The sequence below is a fragment of the Sapajus apella genome, unplaced genomic scaffold, assembly GCF_009761245.1.
Source record: "Sapajus apella isolate SASKATOON/1434 unplaced genomic scaffold, GSC_monkey_1.0 scaffold2, whole genome shotgun sequence".
Classification (NCBI taxonomy): Eukaryota; Metazoa; Chordata; class Mammalia; order Primates; family Cebidae; genus Sapajus; species Sapajus apella.
In genome coordinates, this window is record NW_022436942.1 from 20792155 (window position 1) to 20811588 (window position 19434).

The 19434-nt window shown below is 48.0% G+C and overlaps 1 protein-coding gene and 1 pseudogene across 3 annotated transcripts; one reads left to right on the forward strand and one right to left on the reverse strand.

Moving 5' to 3' along the window:
• Positions 1–9351: 9351 nt before the first annotated feature.
• Positions 9352–16799, forward strand: MMP19 (matrix metallopeptidase 19). 3 transcript variants are annotated; one of them, XM_032291457.1, is made up of 9 exons: positions 9352–9599; positions 10207–10292; positions 11237–11367; positions 11592–11807; positions 12987–13232; positions 14435–14560; positions 15161–15325; positions 15479–15606; positions 15785–16799. In XM_032291457.1, the coding sequence occupies exons 1-9, from the start codon at positions 9510–9512 to the stop codon at positions 16124–16126; spliced, it is 1530 nt and encodes a 509-aa protein (XP_032147348.1). In that variant the 5' UTR covers positions 9352–9509; the 3' UTR covers positions 16127–16799. The 3 variants fall into 3 exon arrangements, with proteins under 3 accessions (XP_032147348.1, XP_032147353.1, XP_032147360.1); XM_032291462.1 differs by having other exon boundaries at positions 11266–11367; positions 15785–16720; XM_032291469.1 differs by having other exon boundaries at positions 9388–9414; positions 15785–16720.
• Positions 16800–18154: 1355 nt separating this feature from the next.
• LOC116564422 overlaps positions 18155–19434 on the reverse strand; it is a 6104-nt pseudogene continuing 4824 nt past the window's right edge.

Sequence of the window (19434 nt, forward strand, 5' to 3'; positions counted from 1 at the left end):
TATTAGATTGTAGCCCTGGCCATTGTGTTTTTGTTTGTTTGTTTGTTTTTTTGAGACAGAGTCTCCCTCTGTCCCAGGCTGGAGTGCAGTGGCATGATCTCAGCTCACTGAAACCTACACCTCCTCCCGGGTTCAAGCTATTCTCCTGCCTCAGACTCCTGAGTAGCTGGGATTACAGGCATGCACCACCATGCTCGACTAATTCTTGTATCTTTAGTAGAGACAGGGTTTCACCATGTTGGCCAGGCTGGTCTTGAACTCCTGACCTCGTGATCCATCCACCTGGGCCTCCCAAAGTGCTGGGATTACAGATGTGAGCCACCGCACCCAGCCTGTCCTGGGCATTGTTTTTGAGTTTTTATTCTCTGCCTACAATTTGGACTGAGTCTGAATTCTTTCCCAGATACAAGTCTCCAAACTAACATTTTTCAAATTTTTCTATGATTTTTCTGACTTGGACTCACTAAAAATTAAAATTGTGCTTTTGTTGAAGCCCTGCAAACTGAAGCTAGATAGCTTGATACAAACTCTAGGAGAAATCACCACAGCAACTTACGTAGAAACAGCCTTTGTGCTTGCTAACATATGCAATACTCAGAAAGTTCACCTGAACACCTGGTTCGAGTTACAATTCAAAAAAATCTGTCAGATCACCAGTGCAATCTGAAGATACTTTAGAGACTCTGCAAAAACGAGCTAGAGACTACTCCAAACATTAACTTTTGTTTTTCTTCTGTTTCCGTAGAAATAACTCTTACTAAAGATCTGTTTGCCTGTATCATAAATAGAGGCCTAGCCCATCTGCAGTGGCACCTCCCGGAATGGAACACAGCTGTTTAACCAAACTGATCTATTCTCAGAACTAAGACTCTGATTAATGAAGAATAATATATCTAAATTTGCTCTTTTCTACTTATCCAAATTTGTTTTTCAGCTCCTTTCTCATCTCTATCTAACAACCTTCAACTGAAATCTCTCCAAAGCTATCAACCTGACTTTTAATATTTAAAACGTTTTTAAGTTTTAAAGTGGGAACTGAAGGAAATAAAAGTGATTTACCCCAAAATATATATATTTATTTATTTTGAGATGGAGTTTTGCTCTTGTTGCCTAGGATGGAGTGCAATGGCATGATCTTGGCTCACTGCAACCTTCGCCTCCTGGGTTCAAGCGATTCTCCTACCTTAGCCTCCCGAGTAGCTGGGATTACGGGCATGCACTACCACACCCGGTGAATTTTTTGTATTTTTAGTAGAGGTGGGGTTTCTCCATGTTGGTCAGGCTGGTCTCGAACTCCTGACCTTAGGTGATCTGCCAGCCTTTGCCTCCCAAAGAGCTGGGATTACAGGCTTAAACCACTGTGCCTGGCCTTTTTTTTTTCTTTTTTTTGAGATGGAGTCTCGTTTTGTTGCCAGGCTGGAGTGCAGTGGCGCCATCTCGGCTCACATCTTGGTTGCTTCCCCATTTCAGCAATTATGGATAAAGCTGCTGTAAGCATCCATATGGAAGCTTTTGTATGGACATAACTTTTCAGTTCATTTGGATAAATACCAAGGAGCACAACTGCTGGATCATATGGTAAGAGGATGTTTAATTTTGTAGGTGTTGGAAATAAATGTTAGAAATAGATACTCGGTGCTGCAAAGAAAAATTAGTAGTGAGACAAAGGATCTTTCAGCAATGCAATTTTTACTTCCTGGACTGCAGGAAGGGTATTTCTGGTAGCCATTGTGCCACAAGAGTAGAAAGAACAAAGGGAATATGCATAAATTTATTCCTTGCTGCTGTGTCTGACCTCTGTTGGCTGGAGCCAGACCTCACAATCTAAACTAAAACTGAATTGGCTAACAACTTAAAACTTTTTTAAACAGGCAAAAGCAATGGAGAGCTAGGACATGCTTGTGAGCACATCTAGCATAGATATCTTGGTTAAAGTACAAGGACATAGAATGTACTACGTGCCTGTAGCATGTCTGTTTAACAGCTACATAGAATAGGGCTTAACAAAGAGTTATTAGCACACTTATGATTTTTTTCTTTTTTAAAATTATTTATTTATTTATTTTAAAGATGGGGTTTCACCATATTGGTCAGGCTGGTCTTGAACTCGGGACCTCAGGTGATCTGCTCGTCTCAGCCTCCTAAAGTGCTGGGATTACAGGTGTGAGCCACTGCGCCTGGCAGCATACTTATGATTCTGATAGCTGTAAGTGATATCTCACTGTTGTTTTAATTCACAGTTCTTTAATGACATATGATGTCAAACATCTTTTCATATGATTACCTGTAATCCGTGTATCTTATTTGATCAGGTGACTCTTCAGATCTTTTGCCCATTTTTTTGGGGGGGGATGGAGTCTCGCTTTGTTGCCCAGGCTGGAGTGCAATGGTCTGATCTTGGCTCACTGCAACTTCTGCCTCCTGGGTTCAAGTGATTCTCCTGCCTCAGCCTCCCAAGTAGCTGAGATTACAGGCACCAACCATCATGCCTGGCAAATTTTTGTATTTTTAGTAGAGATGGGGCTTTACCATGTTGGTCAGGCTGGTCTCGAACTCCTGATCTCATGATCCGCCTGCCTCGGCCTCCCAAAGTGCTGGGATTACAGGCGTGAGCCACCACACCAGGCCAATATACACATTTAAAAAAAATCAAGATATACACTTAAAATTTGTTCACTTTATAGATTTTATTGCATTGTGCTCTCAATTTTAAAAAATATATTAACCGAGTATTACATTAAATAAAGAACATTGAAAACCAAAAAGGAGATGGGGCATCCAAAGGGTTAGGTTCCCCTTGTGGAAGGGCTTTTGATCCCCCTGTAACAAGGCTTTTGATCCCACTACAGAGCAATTCCCTGTTGTACTAGCAGCAAAGCCTGGAATGTGGTCAGGAGTCAGCAAAGTGTTGGGCCAGGTTTCTCCAACTCACAGTGAGGCACTTGAAAATGGAAGATTTGAAGATAAAATGTCCTCATTGGACTGTTATGGTTTGAGACATATGTTTTCGAAACCGGAAGCTGAGAAGAGCCAACAACCCCAGGACAAATTATCTGAAACATCCAAGTAACCTATTAGGTCCTGTCTGGCTGGGCCCTTCCCATTTCAATTAAAAGGCCCTGAAGACCAGGAATCAATCCGCAGGTCCCGCAACCTCACTCTGTCTTCTTTCAGCCTTTTGCAAAAGATGTAGTCAACATTTCTTGAGTTTTCACTTAACAGAGTCTTAGGTCCTTCTGGAAGTTGAGAGGATAAAAGAACAGTCTGGAAATTCTTTGTCTTATGACATTGTTTAGTTCAGACTTAATTTCCCCTTCTGCTTCCTCCTTTGTGCCTTTTTACCCCAGGTCAGACAGGGTGACAATCACAGCCAGCTTGTGATCTGCAAGGGTGTATTATAGACAATGGGGAGGTATTTGTGCCTCGCTGGTGGCTTGTTCAAGGAGCTATATAGATGTTGCTTTTAGTCTGCAATGCTGATTCCACTTAAAAACCACAAGACTAAGAATTAAGAAGGGAACTGAGACCTGAAGACCATGCTATGCACCAAGACTGTGTGGCTCCAGTAATTCACTCAGGAGGGTGAGACTAGCTAGCCCTGGCAGTTTGCAGGGCTGTGTGAAGGCACCAGCTTATATTCTGTTTGCCCAGGAGAGACTCAGAGTGAAGGAGGTTCCAAACCCGCAAATGCAGAGAAAGAAAAAAAATCTGAGAAAACTTTGAAAAGAGATCTCAAAGGAAAAAAGGAAAAGGAACAATCTGAGAAAACAGTTTCCTTAGGATCAACAGTCTTCTTTCTCAGCTATCTTTTCCTATTGCACATTTCAAAAACTCTTCACAGCTGAGCAGCAGTGCTCATTGTGCCAAAGCTGCACACAGCTCAATTCCAGTTTGAGTTTGGAATTGTGCCCCTTTAAAAACACTTTAAAACCTTTTAGTTCTTTCTTCCAATGTGCAGGAGGTACTGGTACATAGCATCAATGTTTCCCCTATGGTCAAATTAATGAATTCCATTTTAAAAAGAATAAAAACACACTGGTGAACACCCAGTATCCTTCTTAAGAAATTTGGAGGCAAAACAGGGGTTGGGGAGAGCCTCCGAATCCATCAAAACAGGTGTCAAGGCATCCCTTAGCCATCAAGGACAGCCTTCTCACCCCAACAGCCCTCTCTGCATTGCTGGCTTGGCAGAATCACAGCTAGGTTTTTCCCAGCTTTCCCTCCCGCATCTAGTTACTACTCTCTCAAAAGCAGAGGTCAGTGCAGGGCTCTTTCCCTTGCCAAACCCCTATCAAGCCCTTTTGCCAACAAAAAAGGAGCCAAACATGGGTTTTCCAGGCCCATGACAGTCCCCAAACATCAAGACAGATGTGTTTCCTGGTGTCACAGGGTGAAGACAAGAGGGCAAAGTGCTCACCCACATCCTACCTCCCTTAGGAAAAGCAGTTTGGTTTCTTGAAAGAAAAGGCTGCCATTCCCAGAAGAAGCAAAAAACCCCGTGCTACCTCCATTTCCCTATCATCCCAGATGCTGAGAGAACACTGACATTTCCTTATTTTTAGTTTTTTATGTATTATATTTTAAGTTCTGGGGAACATATGCAGAACGTGCAGGTTTGTTACATAGGTATACACGTGCCATGGCGGTGGTTTGCTGCATCCATTACCCCATCATCTACGTTAGGTGTTTCTCCTAATGCTATCGCTCTCCAACCCCCTCCGACATTTCTTATTTCACTTGTCTCCTCCTTGTCCCAGGGCCTAGAATTTATTCCTTCACGCAACAAGGCCTGTGCTGGGTAATAAGACCACCAGTAGAAGCCTCCAGGCTGGGGGTGGTGGCTCACACCTGTAATCCCAGCACTTTTGGAGGCCAAGGTGGATCACCTGAGGTCATGGTTTGAAACCATCCCGGCTAACATGGTGAAACCCCATTTCCAGTAAAAATACAAAAATTAGCGGGGCTTGGTGGCATGCGCCTGTAATTCCAGCTACTCGGGAGACAAAGGCAGGAGAATCGCTTCAACCTGGGAGATGGAGGTTGCCGTGAGTCGAGATCATGCCATTGCACTCCAGCCTGGGTGACAGAGAGAGACTCTGTCTCAAAAAAAAGAAAAAGAAAAAGAAAAAGAAAAGCCTCTGGCCATTTCTGGGGGAGGCTTGTGGGACAGCATCTTTTTCTGAGAAATGGAGAAGGGGAGCAGATGCCTCCCTCACACTTTGGCAGGAGCCGAAGAACTTCTGTATTTGGGTCTGATGTCCTTTCAACTGAGCTGATGCAGACCACTGCCCGATGCAGTGTGTGTGCAAGTGGCAGTGGTGGGTGGGCGGGAACACCAGGAAGTGTTCATACGTGGGTTGAGGAAGTTTGGAGCATCATGGGAACAGAATGTGCTGGCCCTGTCCTGAGCCATCCCCAAGCCCCTCCCACTTCCCTGGTCACTAACCAGTTCCAGTTGTGCACAGCCCTGACCATCACGTCCCATACGGCTTCTAGGAACTTATGAGTAATTAAAGAAGTGTGTGTGTCTGTCTGTGTTTGTGGGTATGTAGGGAAGTCCTCTTAAAAACAGAGGTTTCCAGGGTAACAGCTTAAAAATTCCACCCTACTCCGCCAGGGAAGATTCCCTATCTCCTGACCCCCTTGGGGCTCTGAAGGGGAAACAAGTCAGAGCCTAACACCGCCAACTCCCCCATTTCTCCAGCTCAAGGGCAAAGTCAGGGCCAGCCCTAACTTGGTTACAGCTCATGTTTTTCTCACCTCCAGTTTCCAGCTTCAGGCTCCAGACTTGCCCTTGTATTAGGATGTCCAGCCCTCCAGGGTTCCCCTTCCTTCTTTCCCTAGCTTCCCTGCCCACTGCCTCCACAGGATAACGGTGGCTGTCAGAGGGGGTGGGCTTTGAGATTAGCTTCTCCTGGGCTTAGAAATCTCTATAAACTTTTGCCTTCCACCTGTAGCCCCGTGGCCCCTCTTCATTCAAAAATATTCTCAGAAGTCTACCCTACTCCCAGTTGCTATAGTTTAAAATATTGTCACTAAAAATATTGCTATAAAAGTATTTTGCCACAATTTGTGGACAGAGAGGAAAACCAGTTTGCAGGAAAGACAAAGAATCCATTTGCTTCTGTCAGATCAAGGGCTCTTTTTGGGGCAGCCCATGTCCTTTTTTCAGCCACATGTCCTAACCCTTCACACACATGCCCACATCTCCCCCAGAGAGAGATGACAAATTCAGAGGGAAAAAGAGCTGGGTCAGCCTGGCTCAGGGGGTAGGGGCTGGCGGAGGGGGTGGTCATGATGCTTTGCTGGCAACAATTAGTCATACAGTCCTTGCACTGGTACTCGGCCTGCAGCTCCTGACTCTAGGAGCTTTGGTTTGGGTGCCTGTGGGAACTCTGGGAGACTGAAGAGTGCTGAACAAAGATGGCAGGTTTAGAGTCTGCTCTGGGCTCTGCTGCTTTCTAGCTATGTGGCCTGAAGCAACTTATTACTCAGTCTCTTTTTCTGTATAAAGATGGTAACATTGGCCGGATGCAGTGGCTCACGCCTCTAATCCCAGCACTTTGGGAGGCCATGGTGGGCAGATCACTTGAGCTCAGGAGTTTGAGACCAGCTTGGCCAACATAGTGAAATCCTGTCTCTACTAAAAGTACAAAAATTAGCCTGGTATGTGGCACGCGCCTGTAATCCCAGCTACTGGGATGGCTGAGGCAGGAGAATTACTTGAACCCGAGAAACGAAGGTTGCAGTGAGCCGAGATTGCACCACTGCACTCCAGCCTGGGCTACAGAACGAGACTCAGTCTCAGAAAAAGGAAATAAAAAAGGATAATACTGACTCAGGGGTTGTTGTTGAAATTTAAATGAAGTTAACTATGTGGCAGCTTTCACTTTTGAATTATTCTCTCTCCTGGCTCCTAAGCTGCTAGAATGTGGTTCCATCCCCAGGCCTTCTGAGGCCAGAGTTAGTGCCCACCCTTAGCTTATGATAATCACTATCTCTCTCACTAACACTCTAACCATATATATATATTTTTTTTTTCCTGGCTAGGCACAGTGGCTGACACCTGTAATCACAGCACTTTGGGAGGCCGAGGTGGGCGGATCACTTGAGCCCAAGACCAGCCTGAGCAACACAGGAAACCCGCCTGCCCCACCCTCCACTGTCCCTACAAAAAATACAAAAATTAGCTGAGCTAGGTGGTATGTGCCTGTAGCCCCAGCTATACAGGAGGATGAGGTGGGAGGATCGATTGAGCCCAGGAGGTAGAGGTTGCAGTGAGCCGGCCAGGATTGCGCCGCTGCACTCCAGCCTGGGCATTACAGCCTTGAATATATACATATAAATTATATATATATATAATATATATAATATGTATAATATATATATATTTTTTCCTTACATGCGGTTTCTAAAGGGAGGGAGTAATTTGCTGTAACATTCATTTTTCTTTACTCCTGTCCCTTGCACCCTCCTTGTCTGTGTCTTCTCTCCCCTGCCCCACCTCTCCCCCATTATCCACACTGGCATCTTAAGTGCTCTCCTTCATCCCAGCCAGTCTCCAAAGAAATGCATCAAAATGTTACTAGTGGTTCTCTTTTGGGTAGCATTTACTGGTGGTTTTCATTTTCTTCCTTGCTTGTTTTGGTATTTTCTAACACCAAATACTACAATGAATAATGGATAACTTATTCAGAGAAAAAACACAAAACATTAATTTTAAAAATCATAATTAATTTTTTTTTTTCAAGATGGGGTTTCACCATGTTGGTCAGGCTGGTCTTGAATTCCCGACCTCAGGTGATCCGCCCGCCTTGGCCTCCAAAGTGCTTGGATAACAGGCGTGAGCCACCACGTCTGGCCCATAATTAATTTTTAAATGACCCATGTTCTGTTCTCAAAAGGGAAAGACTGGAGGGTAGGGGGTAAAAAGAAGGAGGAAAGTGAGGAGAAAGAGCCCTGCAGGGGGCTGAGCTCTCCCCAAACTCCATCATCATCTCCTGGGTGCATCAGCCTTGGTGATGGGCCCTGTCACTCATCACTCAGAGGCTTTCTGTCCTACCTTGCCTGCCACTGATCACTTGGGACTTAGTCACCCAATGGTTATCAGTTGGGAGGTGGAGGGGTCAGAGGGACCAGCATCACTGAGGGCAGCAGTATGAATCAGGAACATCCTCCACCTTGGTCCTGGGGTGTGAGGTGTTCCGTGGCCTCCCAGCCCTTCTGAGAACATGAGTTCAGTTACCCTTTTCCCCATTCTTATGTCTACTTGACTGTGCTTTTGAACAAGATGCAAATGTTGTATGATGCGTAACTGATGGTGGAGCCTTCGGTGGGCTCCTAACTAATTAAAGAACAAAGCTCTAAGTGTCAGTGTGGTGTAAGGAAAGAGCACGAGTTACAGAGTCAGCAGACGGATTTCAATAAGGTCAGGCCAGTTGGGAGCTCCATGTTCTTGGTCAAATTTCCCTTTCTGAGTTATCTACTTCCTCCTACAAAAAGTGGCCAGAAGAATTCTCCCCTTACAGGATGGCTGTGAGAACTAAGGGAGGTAATATATAAAGTATGTAATACATAGTGACTATGGTTTTTTTTTTTACTTTTTACTTTTTATTTTTTTTTTTTGAGACAGAGTCTCCATCTGTTGCCCAGTGGAGTACAGTGGCAGCAATCTCGGCTCACTGCAACCTCTGCCTCCTGGGTTCAGGTGATTCTCCTGCCTCAGCCTCCCAAGTAGCTGGGATTACAGGTGTATGCCACCACACCTGGCTAATTTTTGTATTTTTAGTAGAGGCAGGGTTTCACCATGTTGGCCAGGATGGTCTCCATCTCTTGACCTCTTGATCCACTCACCTCGGCCTCCCAAAGTGCTGGGATTACAGGCGTGAGCAACCACACCTAGCCAAAATAATGACTTTTCATTAAAGCAGACAAAAGTTGTTTCAGGATCATTTATATTCCCAACTTGGTCTTGGATGCAAAGAAACTGAGACTTTACCCTTGACTCTTCACCTGAAACCCAAACTACCTCAGCTGTTTCCTACCTCTCAGCTTATCCTAGGGAGACCTGAAGGAGCAGAGCGATTTTCTGGACCAGGGTCCCTGGGGCACAGCAATGTCTTACTCCAGAGGATGGCCACGATCCCTATCTCTAGTCTCTCTAGAGATTCTGATTCTCATCCTACCCGGATGCTCACCCCAGGGCAGTATTTTTGAAAAGTTTTCCCATCTCCAGCAGAGGACTCTGAGGGAAGGGATTGGGAACTCTCTTTGGCTTCCGCTCTCTGGTAGGGCAAGGGTAAATGGTGAATTGCAACATATCTCTTGGCTGAGTCACCTCCCTCTGCCTCTCCCCCCAATTTCCCTCAGTTGTTATAAAGAGGACCAGAGGCTGGAGAGTAAAAAGAACTGGAGGTAAGAGCCCCTCTGCCTAGCACTGTCCCCCAGGCTCCCAGAAATCTCAGGTCAAAGTGCACGGACAGCCGCTGGAGCTCTTATCTGGTGGGACCATGAAGTGGCAGCAGCTGTGGCTGAGCTTCCTACTTCCCATGACAGTCTCAGGCCGGGTCCCGGGGCTTGTGGAGAAGGAGATGGCCATGGTAAGTCCCCCAGGAAAGAGACCTGGGCCAGGGGAGAGACAGGGGTTACTGCTCCATGGCCCCATCCAAGCCTCCCTCTTTCAGCCTTCCTGCTTTTCCCTTGCTCCCTCTGCCCCATGGTCTACCCTGCCCATCTCCCGCTGCTTCCCCTTGTTCCATCTGAGCCGCTTCTCTAAGGTGCTTCTCCATTAGTGCTTCCATATCTGGCTCCTCTTCTCCTTTCTTTTTCTTTTTTTTTTTGAGACAGAGTTTCACTCTTGTTGTCTAGGCTGGAGAGCAATGGTGCAATCTCAGCTCACTGCAACCTCCGCCTCCCAGGTTTAAGCGATTCTCCTGCCTCAGCCTCCCTAGTAGCTGGGATTGCAGGCATGCGCATCCAGCTAATTTTGTATTTTTAGTAGAGATGGGGTTTCTCCATGTTGGTCAGGCTAGTCTCGAACTCCCAACCTCAGATGATCTGCCCACCTCGGCCTCCCAAAGTGCTGGGATTACAGGCATGAGCCACCGCACCTGGGCTCCATCCTCTCCTGATTGACCTGTTAGGTCACTTAGAAGCTTTACTCTGCGACTAACCCCTTTCATCTGCTTATCTCCACCCCCATTATAGGAGTACCTGTTGCAATATGGGTACCTACAGAAGCCTCTAGAAGGACCTAATAACTTCAAGCCAGAAGATATCACCGAGGCTCTGAGGTGAGAAGCTATGAGGTGCATACCCTTAGGGCCAAGGTCTCAAGGTCTTCTCCCTTCTCATCCCTTCCTCTCTCCAGGCCCACCTCCACCTGACCCTAAACCATGCCAGGGATCTAGAGATGGGTGTAGAGCGTTATTACGGTGGTGGGGCATGGGGTGAGAAGGGGATTCACAGATGAGGAATATAGTCATTCGATCTTCCTAGGCCCCATGCACTCCTTTGGAGTCTCTGCCCACATCATATCTCAAATACTAATATTTAGTTGCAGCCCACATAAAGTGTAATGATACGTAAAACTATGAGTTGAGTTGTTGACATGCTATTACCTTTTGTGGGCCTTTGATTCAGTACTTATTTCTATTTTATAGTTTTATATGTTGATGTAATGGATTGTTTTCCTTTCTGCTCTCAGATATGTTTAGGTCCCTTGAAAAGCCCATAGGCTCTATGACAGTCCACAACTGAATGAAACTGCTCCAGAGCAAGCTGGGCTGGGGGGGTATCCAGCCAGGAGAGGAGAAGGCTGGAGGAGGACAGGCTGTCAGGTGGGAGCACCAGTGGAAATATCTCCAGAGCAGGGGAGCCAGACACCCCCGCAGAGTAGGAGAAGGTTAGAAATTGCACTGGGGGGCTCGGCACTGTGGCTCATGCCTGTAATCCTAGCACTTTGGGAGGCCCAGGCAGGAGGATTGCTTGAGCCCAGGAGTTCGAGAGCAACCTGGGCGACATAGTGAGACCACCATCTCTACCAAAAAAAAAAAAAAAGAAAAAAGAAAAGAAAAGGAAGGAAGGAAAAGAAAAGAAGGAAAAAAATTGCTTCAGGGATTCTGTGCTATTCTTGGCCATGATCTTGGGCAGCAGGAAGTAAAAGAGCAATCATCTCCAGATCCCAATCATTCCAGATTTGCCTGTCCTGGTAGACCTATCCCTCTCCCTCCTTCAGAGCTTTTCAGGAAGCATCTGAACTTCCAGTCTCAGGTCAGCTGGATGACGCCACAAGGGCCCGCATGAGGCAGCCTCGTTGTGGCCTAGAGGATCCCTTCAACCAGAAGACTCTTAAATACCTGCTGCTGGGTGAGAAGGAAGCCTGGAAAAGAAAGGGAGAGGAGGGGGTGATGTGGTTCTGGAGCGTGCGTGGTATTAGCACAGTCTGGACCAGCTCAGTGTTGAATAGATAATCACCTGGTGATGACCTGATTATCACCTGTCTTGGGGGTTGAGTGCCCAAACCCGGGGGGAGCTCTCTGGGGTTGGCAGAAGGATCTGTATTTCTAATCTGTTTTCTGGTCATTAACTAGGCCGCTGGAGAAAGAAGCACCTGACTTTCCGCATCATGAACCTGCCCTCCACCCTTCCAGCCCACACAGCCCAAGTGGCCCTGCATCAAGCCTTCCAGTACTGGAGCAATGTGGCTCCTTTGACCTTCCAAGAGGTGAAGGCTGGCAGGGCTGACATCCGCCTCTCCTTCCATGGCCGCCAAAGCCTGTACTGTTCCAATGCTTTTGATGGGCCTGGTAGGCAACAGTTCTCAGTTCCCACCTCACAGACCTCTGAGATTACCGCTGTCTCCTTGAACCAGTGACTCTGGAACCTTGATATTTGGGCTGCCCTTTATCCCACCTGCACTGTACACTCTCTAATTACCTTCTAATATTCCCCAGGGGAGCAGTTGGTCACCTAGATGGAGCATCCTCTTTGAAACTTATGCTTCTTTCTTTCCTTTTCCCTTCCTCCCTCCCTCCCTCCCTCCCCCCCCGTCTCTTTTTTTTTTTTTTTTTTTTTTGAGATGGAGTTTTGCTCTTGCTGCCCAGGCTGGAGTGCAATGGCGCGATCTTGGCTCACCGCCACCTCCCCCTCCTGGGTTCAAGCAATTCTCCTGCCTCAGCTTCCTGAGTAGCTGCGATTACAAGCATGCACCACCACTGCTGGCTAATTTTGTATTTTCAGTAGAGATGGGGTTTCTCCATGTTGTTTAGGCTGGTCTTGAATTCCCGACCTCAGGTGATCTGCCCACCTCGGCCTCCCAAAGTGCTGGGATTAGTGGCGTGAGCCACTGTGCCCAGCTCTCTCTCTCTTTCTTCTCTCCCTCCCTCTCTTGCTTGCTTGACAGGGTCTCACTCTGTTGCTAAGACTGGAATACAGTGGCACAATCATGGCTCACTAAAGCCTCAACCTCCCAGGCTCAAGTGATCCTCCTGCCCCAGCCTCCCAGGTAGCCAAGACTACAGGCACATGCTACCATGCCTGACTAATTTTTGTATTTTTTTGTTTGTGTGGAGATGAGGTTTTGCTATGTTGCCCATGCTGGTCTTAAACTCCTGGGCTTGAGCAATCCTCCCGCCTTGGCCTCTTAAAGTGTTGGGATTACAGGCGTGAGCCATCACCTCTGGCTGCCTATGCTTCTTTTTCTGCCTTAAGTTCCCCTGCTCAAGGAATACCTTAGAGGTATGGGCCAGAGAAGACTGGGCCAGAGAGCAGGGAGTGGTGGGAGGTAAAGGGACAGTGATGGGCATTCCTGAGAGAACTAGGTGATGACAGGGGAATCTGAAAGGAGAGAAAGAAACATCCAAGAGACAGTGAACATAGCTGCGGGAATTTTAAGGGCATGGATTAATTAGAGATTATAATAGGCAGGGTGTGCTCTAGCCTAGCGGGCTCTGACCTCCTTCCTGTTCACCTTTGCCTTTGTTCAGGGAGAGTCCTGGCCCATGCTGACATCCCAGAACTGGGCAGTGTGCACTTCGATGAAGACGAGTTCTGGACTGAGGGGACCTACCGCGGGGTGAACCTGCGCATCATTGCAGCCCACGAAGTGGGCCATGCCCTGGGGCTTGGGCACTCCCGATATACCCAGGCCCTCATGGCCCCAGTCTACCATGGCTACCAGCCTCACTTCAAGCTGCACCCAGATGATGTGGCAGGGATCCAGGCTCTCTATGGTCAGTCCCTCTCCCTAATGAGGGGGAGGGTCAGTCTGACTCCCATGTCTAAGCTTGAAGAGACTAGCCTCCATGTAAAGATATAGCTTGGCATCTTTCTTCTCCTGCAGCCCAGTTATTCAGGCTTCTTCATTTTCGGGAAGTTTCTCTATGACTTTTCTATGTCTAATCTTCCTTCCAGGCCTCTCTCTCCTTACAGCTGTGGTTGGCACTTTTCTTCTTCTCTTTCTTCTTTCTTTTCTTCTTTCTCCTTCTTCCTTCTTCTTCCTCCTCCTTCTTCTTCTTCTCCTCCTCCTCTTCTTCTTCTTCTTCTTTCTTCTTTTCTTCTTCTTCTTCTTTCTTCTTTCTTCTTCTCCTTCCTCTTCTTTTTTAAGACAGAGTCACTCTCTGTCACCCAGGCTGGAGTGCAATGGTGCCATCTTGGCTCACTGCAACCTCTGCCTCTCGGGTTCAAGTAATTATCCTGCCTCAGCCTCCCAAGTAGCTGGGATTACAGGCGTACACCGTCATACCTAGCTAATTTTTTTTGTATTTTGGTAGAGACAGAGTTTCACCATGTTGCCCAGGCTGGTCTCAAACTCCTGAGCTCAGGCAATCCAACCGCTTCTGCCTCCCAAAGTGCTAGGATTACAGGCATGAGCCACCAGGCCCAGCAAGAATGCACATTTTTTTTTTTTGAGGTGGAGTCTCACTCTGTTGCCCAGGCTGGATTGCAGTGGCGTGATCTTGGCTCACTGAAATCTCCACCTCCTGGACTGAAGTGATTCTCCTGCTTGAGCCTCCTGAGTAGCTGGGATTACAGGCATGTGTCACCATGCCTGGCTAATTTTTTTTTTTTTTTTTGTATTTTTAGTAGAGATGGGGTTTCACCATGTTGGTCAGACTGGTCTTGAACTCCTGACCTCGTGATCTGCCCACCTTGGCCTCCCAAAGTGCTGGGATTACAGGTGTGAGCCACCGTGCTGGGCAAGAATGCATATTCTAACAGTCCTCCTTCCCCCTTTCTGATGCCTCTCAAACCTATAACATGTCTCCTGCTGATATAACATAATATTGCTTACCACGAATGCAAACACACTAGGATTCCCTTTTCCCCTCTGTATGGGGAAAGTTTTGCTCCTGTAAGCAAAACTTACAGGAGACTGGTATGGAAGCCAGGTGCTGTGAGTTCTTTCCCTAAACAGCATTACTTTACCTTATAGGCAAGAAGATTCCAGTGATAAGGGACGAGGAAGAAGAGACAGAGCAGCCCACTGTGCCCCCAGTGCCCACAGAACCCAGTCCCATGCCAGACCCCTGCAGTAGTGAACTGGATGCCATGATGCTGGGTGAGGCCCTTCCCCTCCGGGCTATTGGCAGGCAGTAGGGGCAGCCTGCTGATCCTGAGGCCTGGACATATGGGAGTGACATGGGACTTTAGCATGAGCAACGGAAGTTAGACCACAGGCAGGTATTAATGACCATGGAAGGAGACATGTGACATGGGGAGGGAGAGTTCAGAGCCAAATTAAAGGTGGATTAGGCAGGCATTTACCAAGGTTGCCACCCTCTGAGGGCCACTAGAACACATCTGGAAATAAAGATGGAGAAAACTATATTAGCCAGATTGCCTGTTAGAGAGGGTGTTGCACCTGGTTGGAAGGACAACTAGGAAGCCCCCTGGAGAGGAGGGTGAGGTTCCCAAGGAGGAACAGCTATCTGCAGGGCTTTTGTTTTGTTGAGTGGACCAAAGCTGAAATATTCTGATCCACAAAGGTTCTGAGTCCTCTTTCCCGGCCTTTAATTTTCTCTTTGAATTAAAGCTGAATGAATTTTGGAAGAACCGGTCTGCAGGGAGAGGGCAAATTGTTAGTCTGCCTGAGATACTCCTAAGTCTCTGCCTACTTGACCTCTGTCTTTTTGACTTGTTGACACACCATTACTCTCAGGGCCCAGTGGGAAGACCTATGCTTTCAAGGGGGACTACGTGTGGACTGTATCAGATTCAGGACGGGGCCCCTTGTTCCGAGTGTCTGCCCTTTGGAAGGGGCTCCCCGGAAACCTGGATGCTGCTGTCTACTCTCCTCGAACACAATGGATTTACTTCTTTAAGGGTAAGGTGGCTAGTTACAGTGTCTTACTTGAGGAGGGCCTAATCTTAAAGAAACTATAAAAGGGAGGGAGATGAGAAGTTTCTGAAAGGGTGGACCTAAGGAGACCAAAACCTATCACCTGAGGTGACTTGTGCTCTCCTCACGTGCTCTCAGGAGACAGGGTGTGGCGCTACGTTAATTTCAGGATGTCTCCTGGCTTCCCCAAGAAGCTGAACAAAGTAGAACCTAACCTGGATGCAGCTCTCTATTGGCCTTTCAACAAAAAGGTGTTCCTCTTTAAGGTATAAAATTCAAAGCAAGGGCAAATCCCTTCTTAGGAGGGGCGGGCTACCTTAGACCGAGAAGCGAAGCTTGTGCTGGAAGGGAGATGTTCTGTAGCTGCAGTGGGCTGGGGGTAGACCTTGGCTTCCCTAACTCTCTCCTCTTCATCTCCCCGGTCCCCATCCATCCCATACCCAGGGCTCCGGGTACTGGCAGTGGGATGAGCTAGCCCACACTGACTTCAGCAGCTACCCCAAACCAATCAAGGGTTTGTTTACGGGAGTGCCAAACCAGCTCTCAGCTGCTACAAGTTGGCAGGACGGCCGACTCTACTTCTTCAAGGGCAAAGTGTACTGGCGCCTCAACCAACAGCTTCGAGTAGAGAAAGGCTATCCCAGAAATATTGCCGACCACTGGATGCACTGTCGTCCCCAGACTGTAGACACTACCCCATCAGGTGGGGACACCACTCCTTCAGGTACGGGCACAATCTTGGATACCACTCGTTCAGCCATAGATACCACGTTGAATGAACACTGACAGCTCACCCACAGACACAATATCGGACATTACTCCCTCAGCCACAGGCTCCACCACCCTTTCATTCCCTGCTAATGTCACCCTCCCAGAGGCCTAATACTTGAAGCAAATACCTGTCTGCTCAGTAGAACCTTGCAGGTGCTGCAGCAGGGGCATGACTGTGGACCTCAGGCCTCTAACAGTTCCACTGTCCTGTGCTCTTTCACTCCTGAGAAGTGATCCCCTAACTCAGATTCAGCCCCCAACTCCATTTCCTCCCTGTCCTAGACAGCCCTTCCAAATGTGTCATTTCTTCTCTGGAGGTCAATGGTGGAGGGTGATGCCTGGATCCTGTTCTTCCTATATAAAATGTAAGAAAACAGCATGGCCAGTAAACTGAGCAAGGGCCTTGGAATCCTTGAGAATCACATTTACTTGCTTATGATTATGGGCAAGCTAATTAGCCCTGTGGAACCTCAGATTCCCCTTTTGGAACATTAGGTTAATACCAGTCCTGCAGGGTTGTTGCACTAAATGAAATACTGTATGGAAGTGCCCGGCACAGTGTCGGGTACATTTGTGTTTAACAAAGGCTAACTCCATGTTCATAAGAGAGGACTGAACAGCTCTTCCTCTAGCTGTCTGGGTGTGTAACTCTTACCATAGCCTGTGCAATAAAGGTACCTCTATTAGATCTTTGTGGGACAGAGGATTTGTCGGGATGGTTAGTTTTTTGTTTTGGGGTGCAGAGAAAGAAAAGAGCAGCAACAGCAGAGGCTGGACTCCCTGGTTCAGTATTTAATGCCATTTTATTCACATGCTCCCATGTTCTCCCTCCCTCCCATTATAGCCTTGCTGCCCAGGGGAGGGATATATCTTCCTTTATGCATCTGGGAAACCAGGAACAGACCTTGGGCAGGAGAGTCAGAGGGGGAAGAGTTAGAATGGGTTAGTGGCTGGAATAAAGTTCTGGTGAAGGAGGAGGTTCCCCACAGTGGGAGACAGAGAAGGCACTTGTCTCCTATGCAGCCCCGAAGACCAGGCTCCTTTGGGCAAAAGGTAAGACTCTGGCATGCAGGCCAATGCTCTCTCCTTGAAGCAAGAAGTCAGCTTCTGGGGAAGGCAGGACCTGAGGCAGGCACTGCCCTGTGGTATTCCCCAGGCTGAGGAGAGAAGTAGAAGCACCATGGAAGACAGTGCTCCCAGCTGAGGTAGGAGGCAGAGGTTTAAGGCTATGGGGTCCAGGTGGAAAGGCCAAACAGAAACCCAACTACCCCCTAATGAGGGTCCTGGAGGTTGGGGTATGCTAGAGCTCCTCAGAGTCCTTCTTCCCATCAAAAAGCTATCAAATGCCTTGAAAATTCCCTGATTTTCTTATAGATCCTACAAAACAAAAAACCACTTTTTTTTTTTTACCACTGTGAGGCATGCTGAGGTGGATACTTAAAAGACTATTTCCAGGCCAGGTGCGGTGACTATAATCCCAGCAATTTGGGAGGCTGAAGCACGAGGATCACTAGAGCCCAGGAGTTCAAGACCAGCCTGGGCAACATAGTGAGATCCTGTCTCTGCAATAAATAAATAAATAAATAAATAAATAAATAAATAAAATTAGCTGTGTGTGGCATCTGTGGTCTCGGCCACCCAGGAGGCTGAATGGGAGGCTCGCTTGGGCCCGGTAAGTCAAGTTGTCATGAGGTGTGATCACACCATGGCATTCCAGCCTCGATGACAGAACAAGAGCTTGTCTCAAAAGAAAAAAAAAAAAAAAGGCTATATAGGTAAGGCTTGGTGGGAATTTGGGAGTCAGTTTCTTTCTTTCTTTTTTTCTTTTTTGAGATGGAGTCTCACTTTGTCACCCAGGCTGGAGTGCAATGGTACGGTCTCGGCTCCCTGCAACCTCCGCCCCCTGGGTTCAAGCGATTCTCCTGCCTCAGTCTCCTAAGCAGTTGGAATTATATGCACCCGCCACCACGCCCATCTAATTTTTGTATTTTTAGTAGAGACGAGGTTTCACCATGTTGGCCAGGCTGGTCTCAAACTCCTGACCTCGTGATCTGCCTGCCTTGGCCTCCCAAAGTGCTGGGATTACAGGCGTGAGCTACCGTGCTGGGCCAGGAGTCAGTCTCTTTGGGGACCAGGGCACCTCTATTATTGGCGAGAGGTAGGTATTCATACTTCCCTTCCTCCCCCTTCCCCACAGGACTCCTCTCTGTTCTTTAAACATATCCCTACAAGGCTGGTCTGGGTTAAAGCACAGATCCTATCCCCAAGTCCAAGAGGTGGGGAAGTTTGTGTGCGGGTCCTGTGGGCTCCAACCCTGCTCACCTAGTGTTCCCAGGCCCTCATGGGGTGAGGGCAAAAGTGGAGGTCTAGGTTCAGGTCTGGTTAGAACCAGAGGATATGGTGAGGGGTACAGTGGAACCACCATCAGAATCCAGGTCCAGGACGGTGTGGGGGGCTGTGACCTGGGGTCCTGGTCCCAGTTGGCACTCTCGAAGACTCTAGAGATAACTCAGGAGGGGCACAAGGCAGAGAGGGAGTAAGCAGGGGCCTGGGTCAGAGCACCCCTCCCACCCTGACCATCCCCATATGCCCTCTGCTTGATCCACCCAGGGTATCCCCAAGCCCCACACTAACTGGAGCAAGACTGTCAGCAGGGCTCTGGGTATTGGTGGGGCACTGGTGCCCATAGCTGCCCTCACAAAGTCCCACCCTAGAGGGGGTCCGGTGCCATTTGGCTTTTTGCTGACGGGTCCAAAGGAGTTGGAGATGCCATTGCTGGTGGCTCAAGACCACTGCTGGCTGGGTGCAGTGACTCACATCTGTAATCCCAGCACTTTGGGAGGCTGAGGTGGGAGGATCACTTGAGGTTGGGAGTTTGAGACCAGCCTGGAACATGGTGAAACCCCATCTCTACTAAAAATACAAAATTTAGCCAGGCGTGGTGGTACATGTCTGTAATCCCACTACTCGGGAGTCTGAGCTATGAGAATCGCCTGAATCCAGGAGGCGGAGGTTGCAGTGAGCCAAGATCATGCCATTGCACTCTGGCCTGGGTGACACAGTGAGACTGCAACTCAAAACAAAACAAAACAAAAAAATGGCCAGGCAAGGTGGCTCGTGCCTGTAATCCCTGCACTTTGGGTGGTCAAGGCAGATGGATCACCTGAGGTCAGGAGTTTGAGACCAGCCTGGCCAACATGGTGAAACCCTGTCTCTACTAAAAATACAAAAAATTAGCCGGGCGTGGTGGCGGGCACCTGTTATCCCAGCTACTTTGGAGGCTGAGACAGGAGAATCGCTGGAACCCAGGAGGTGGAGGTTGC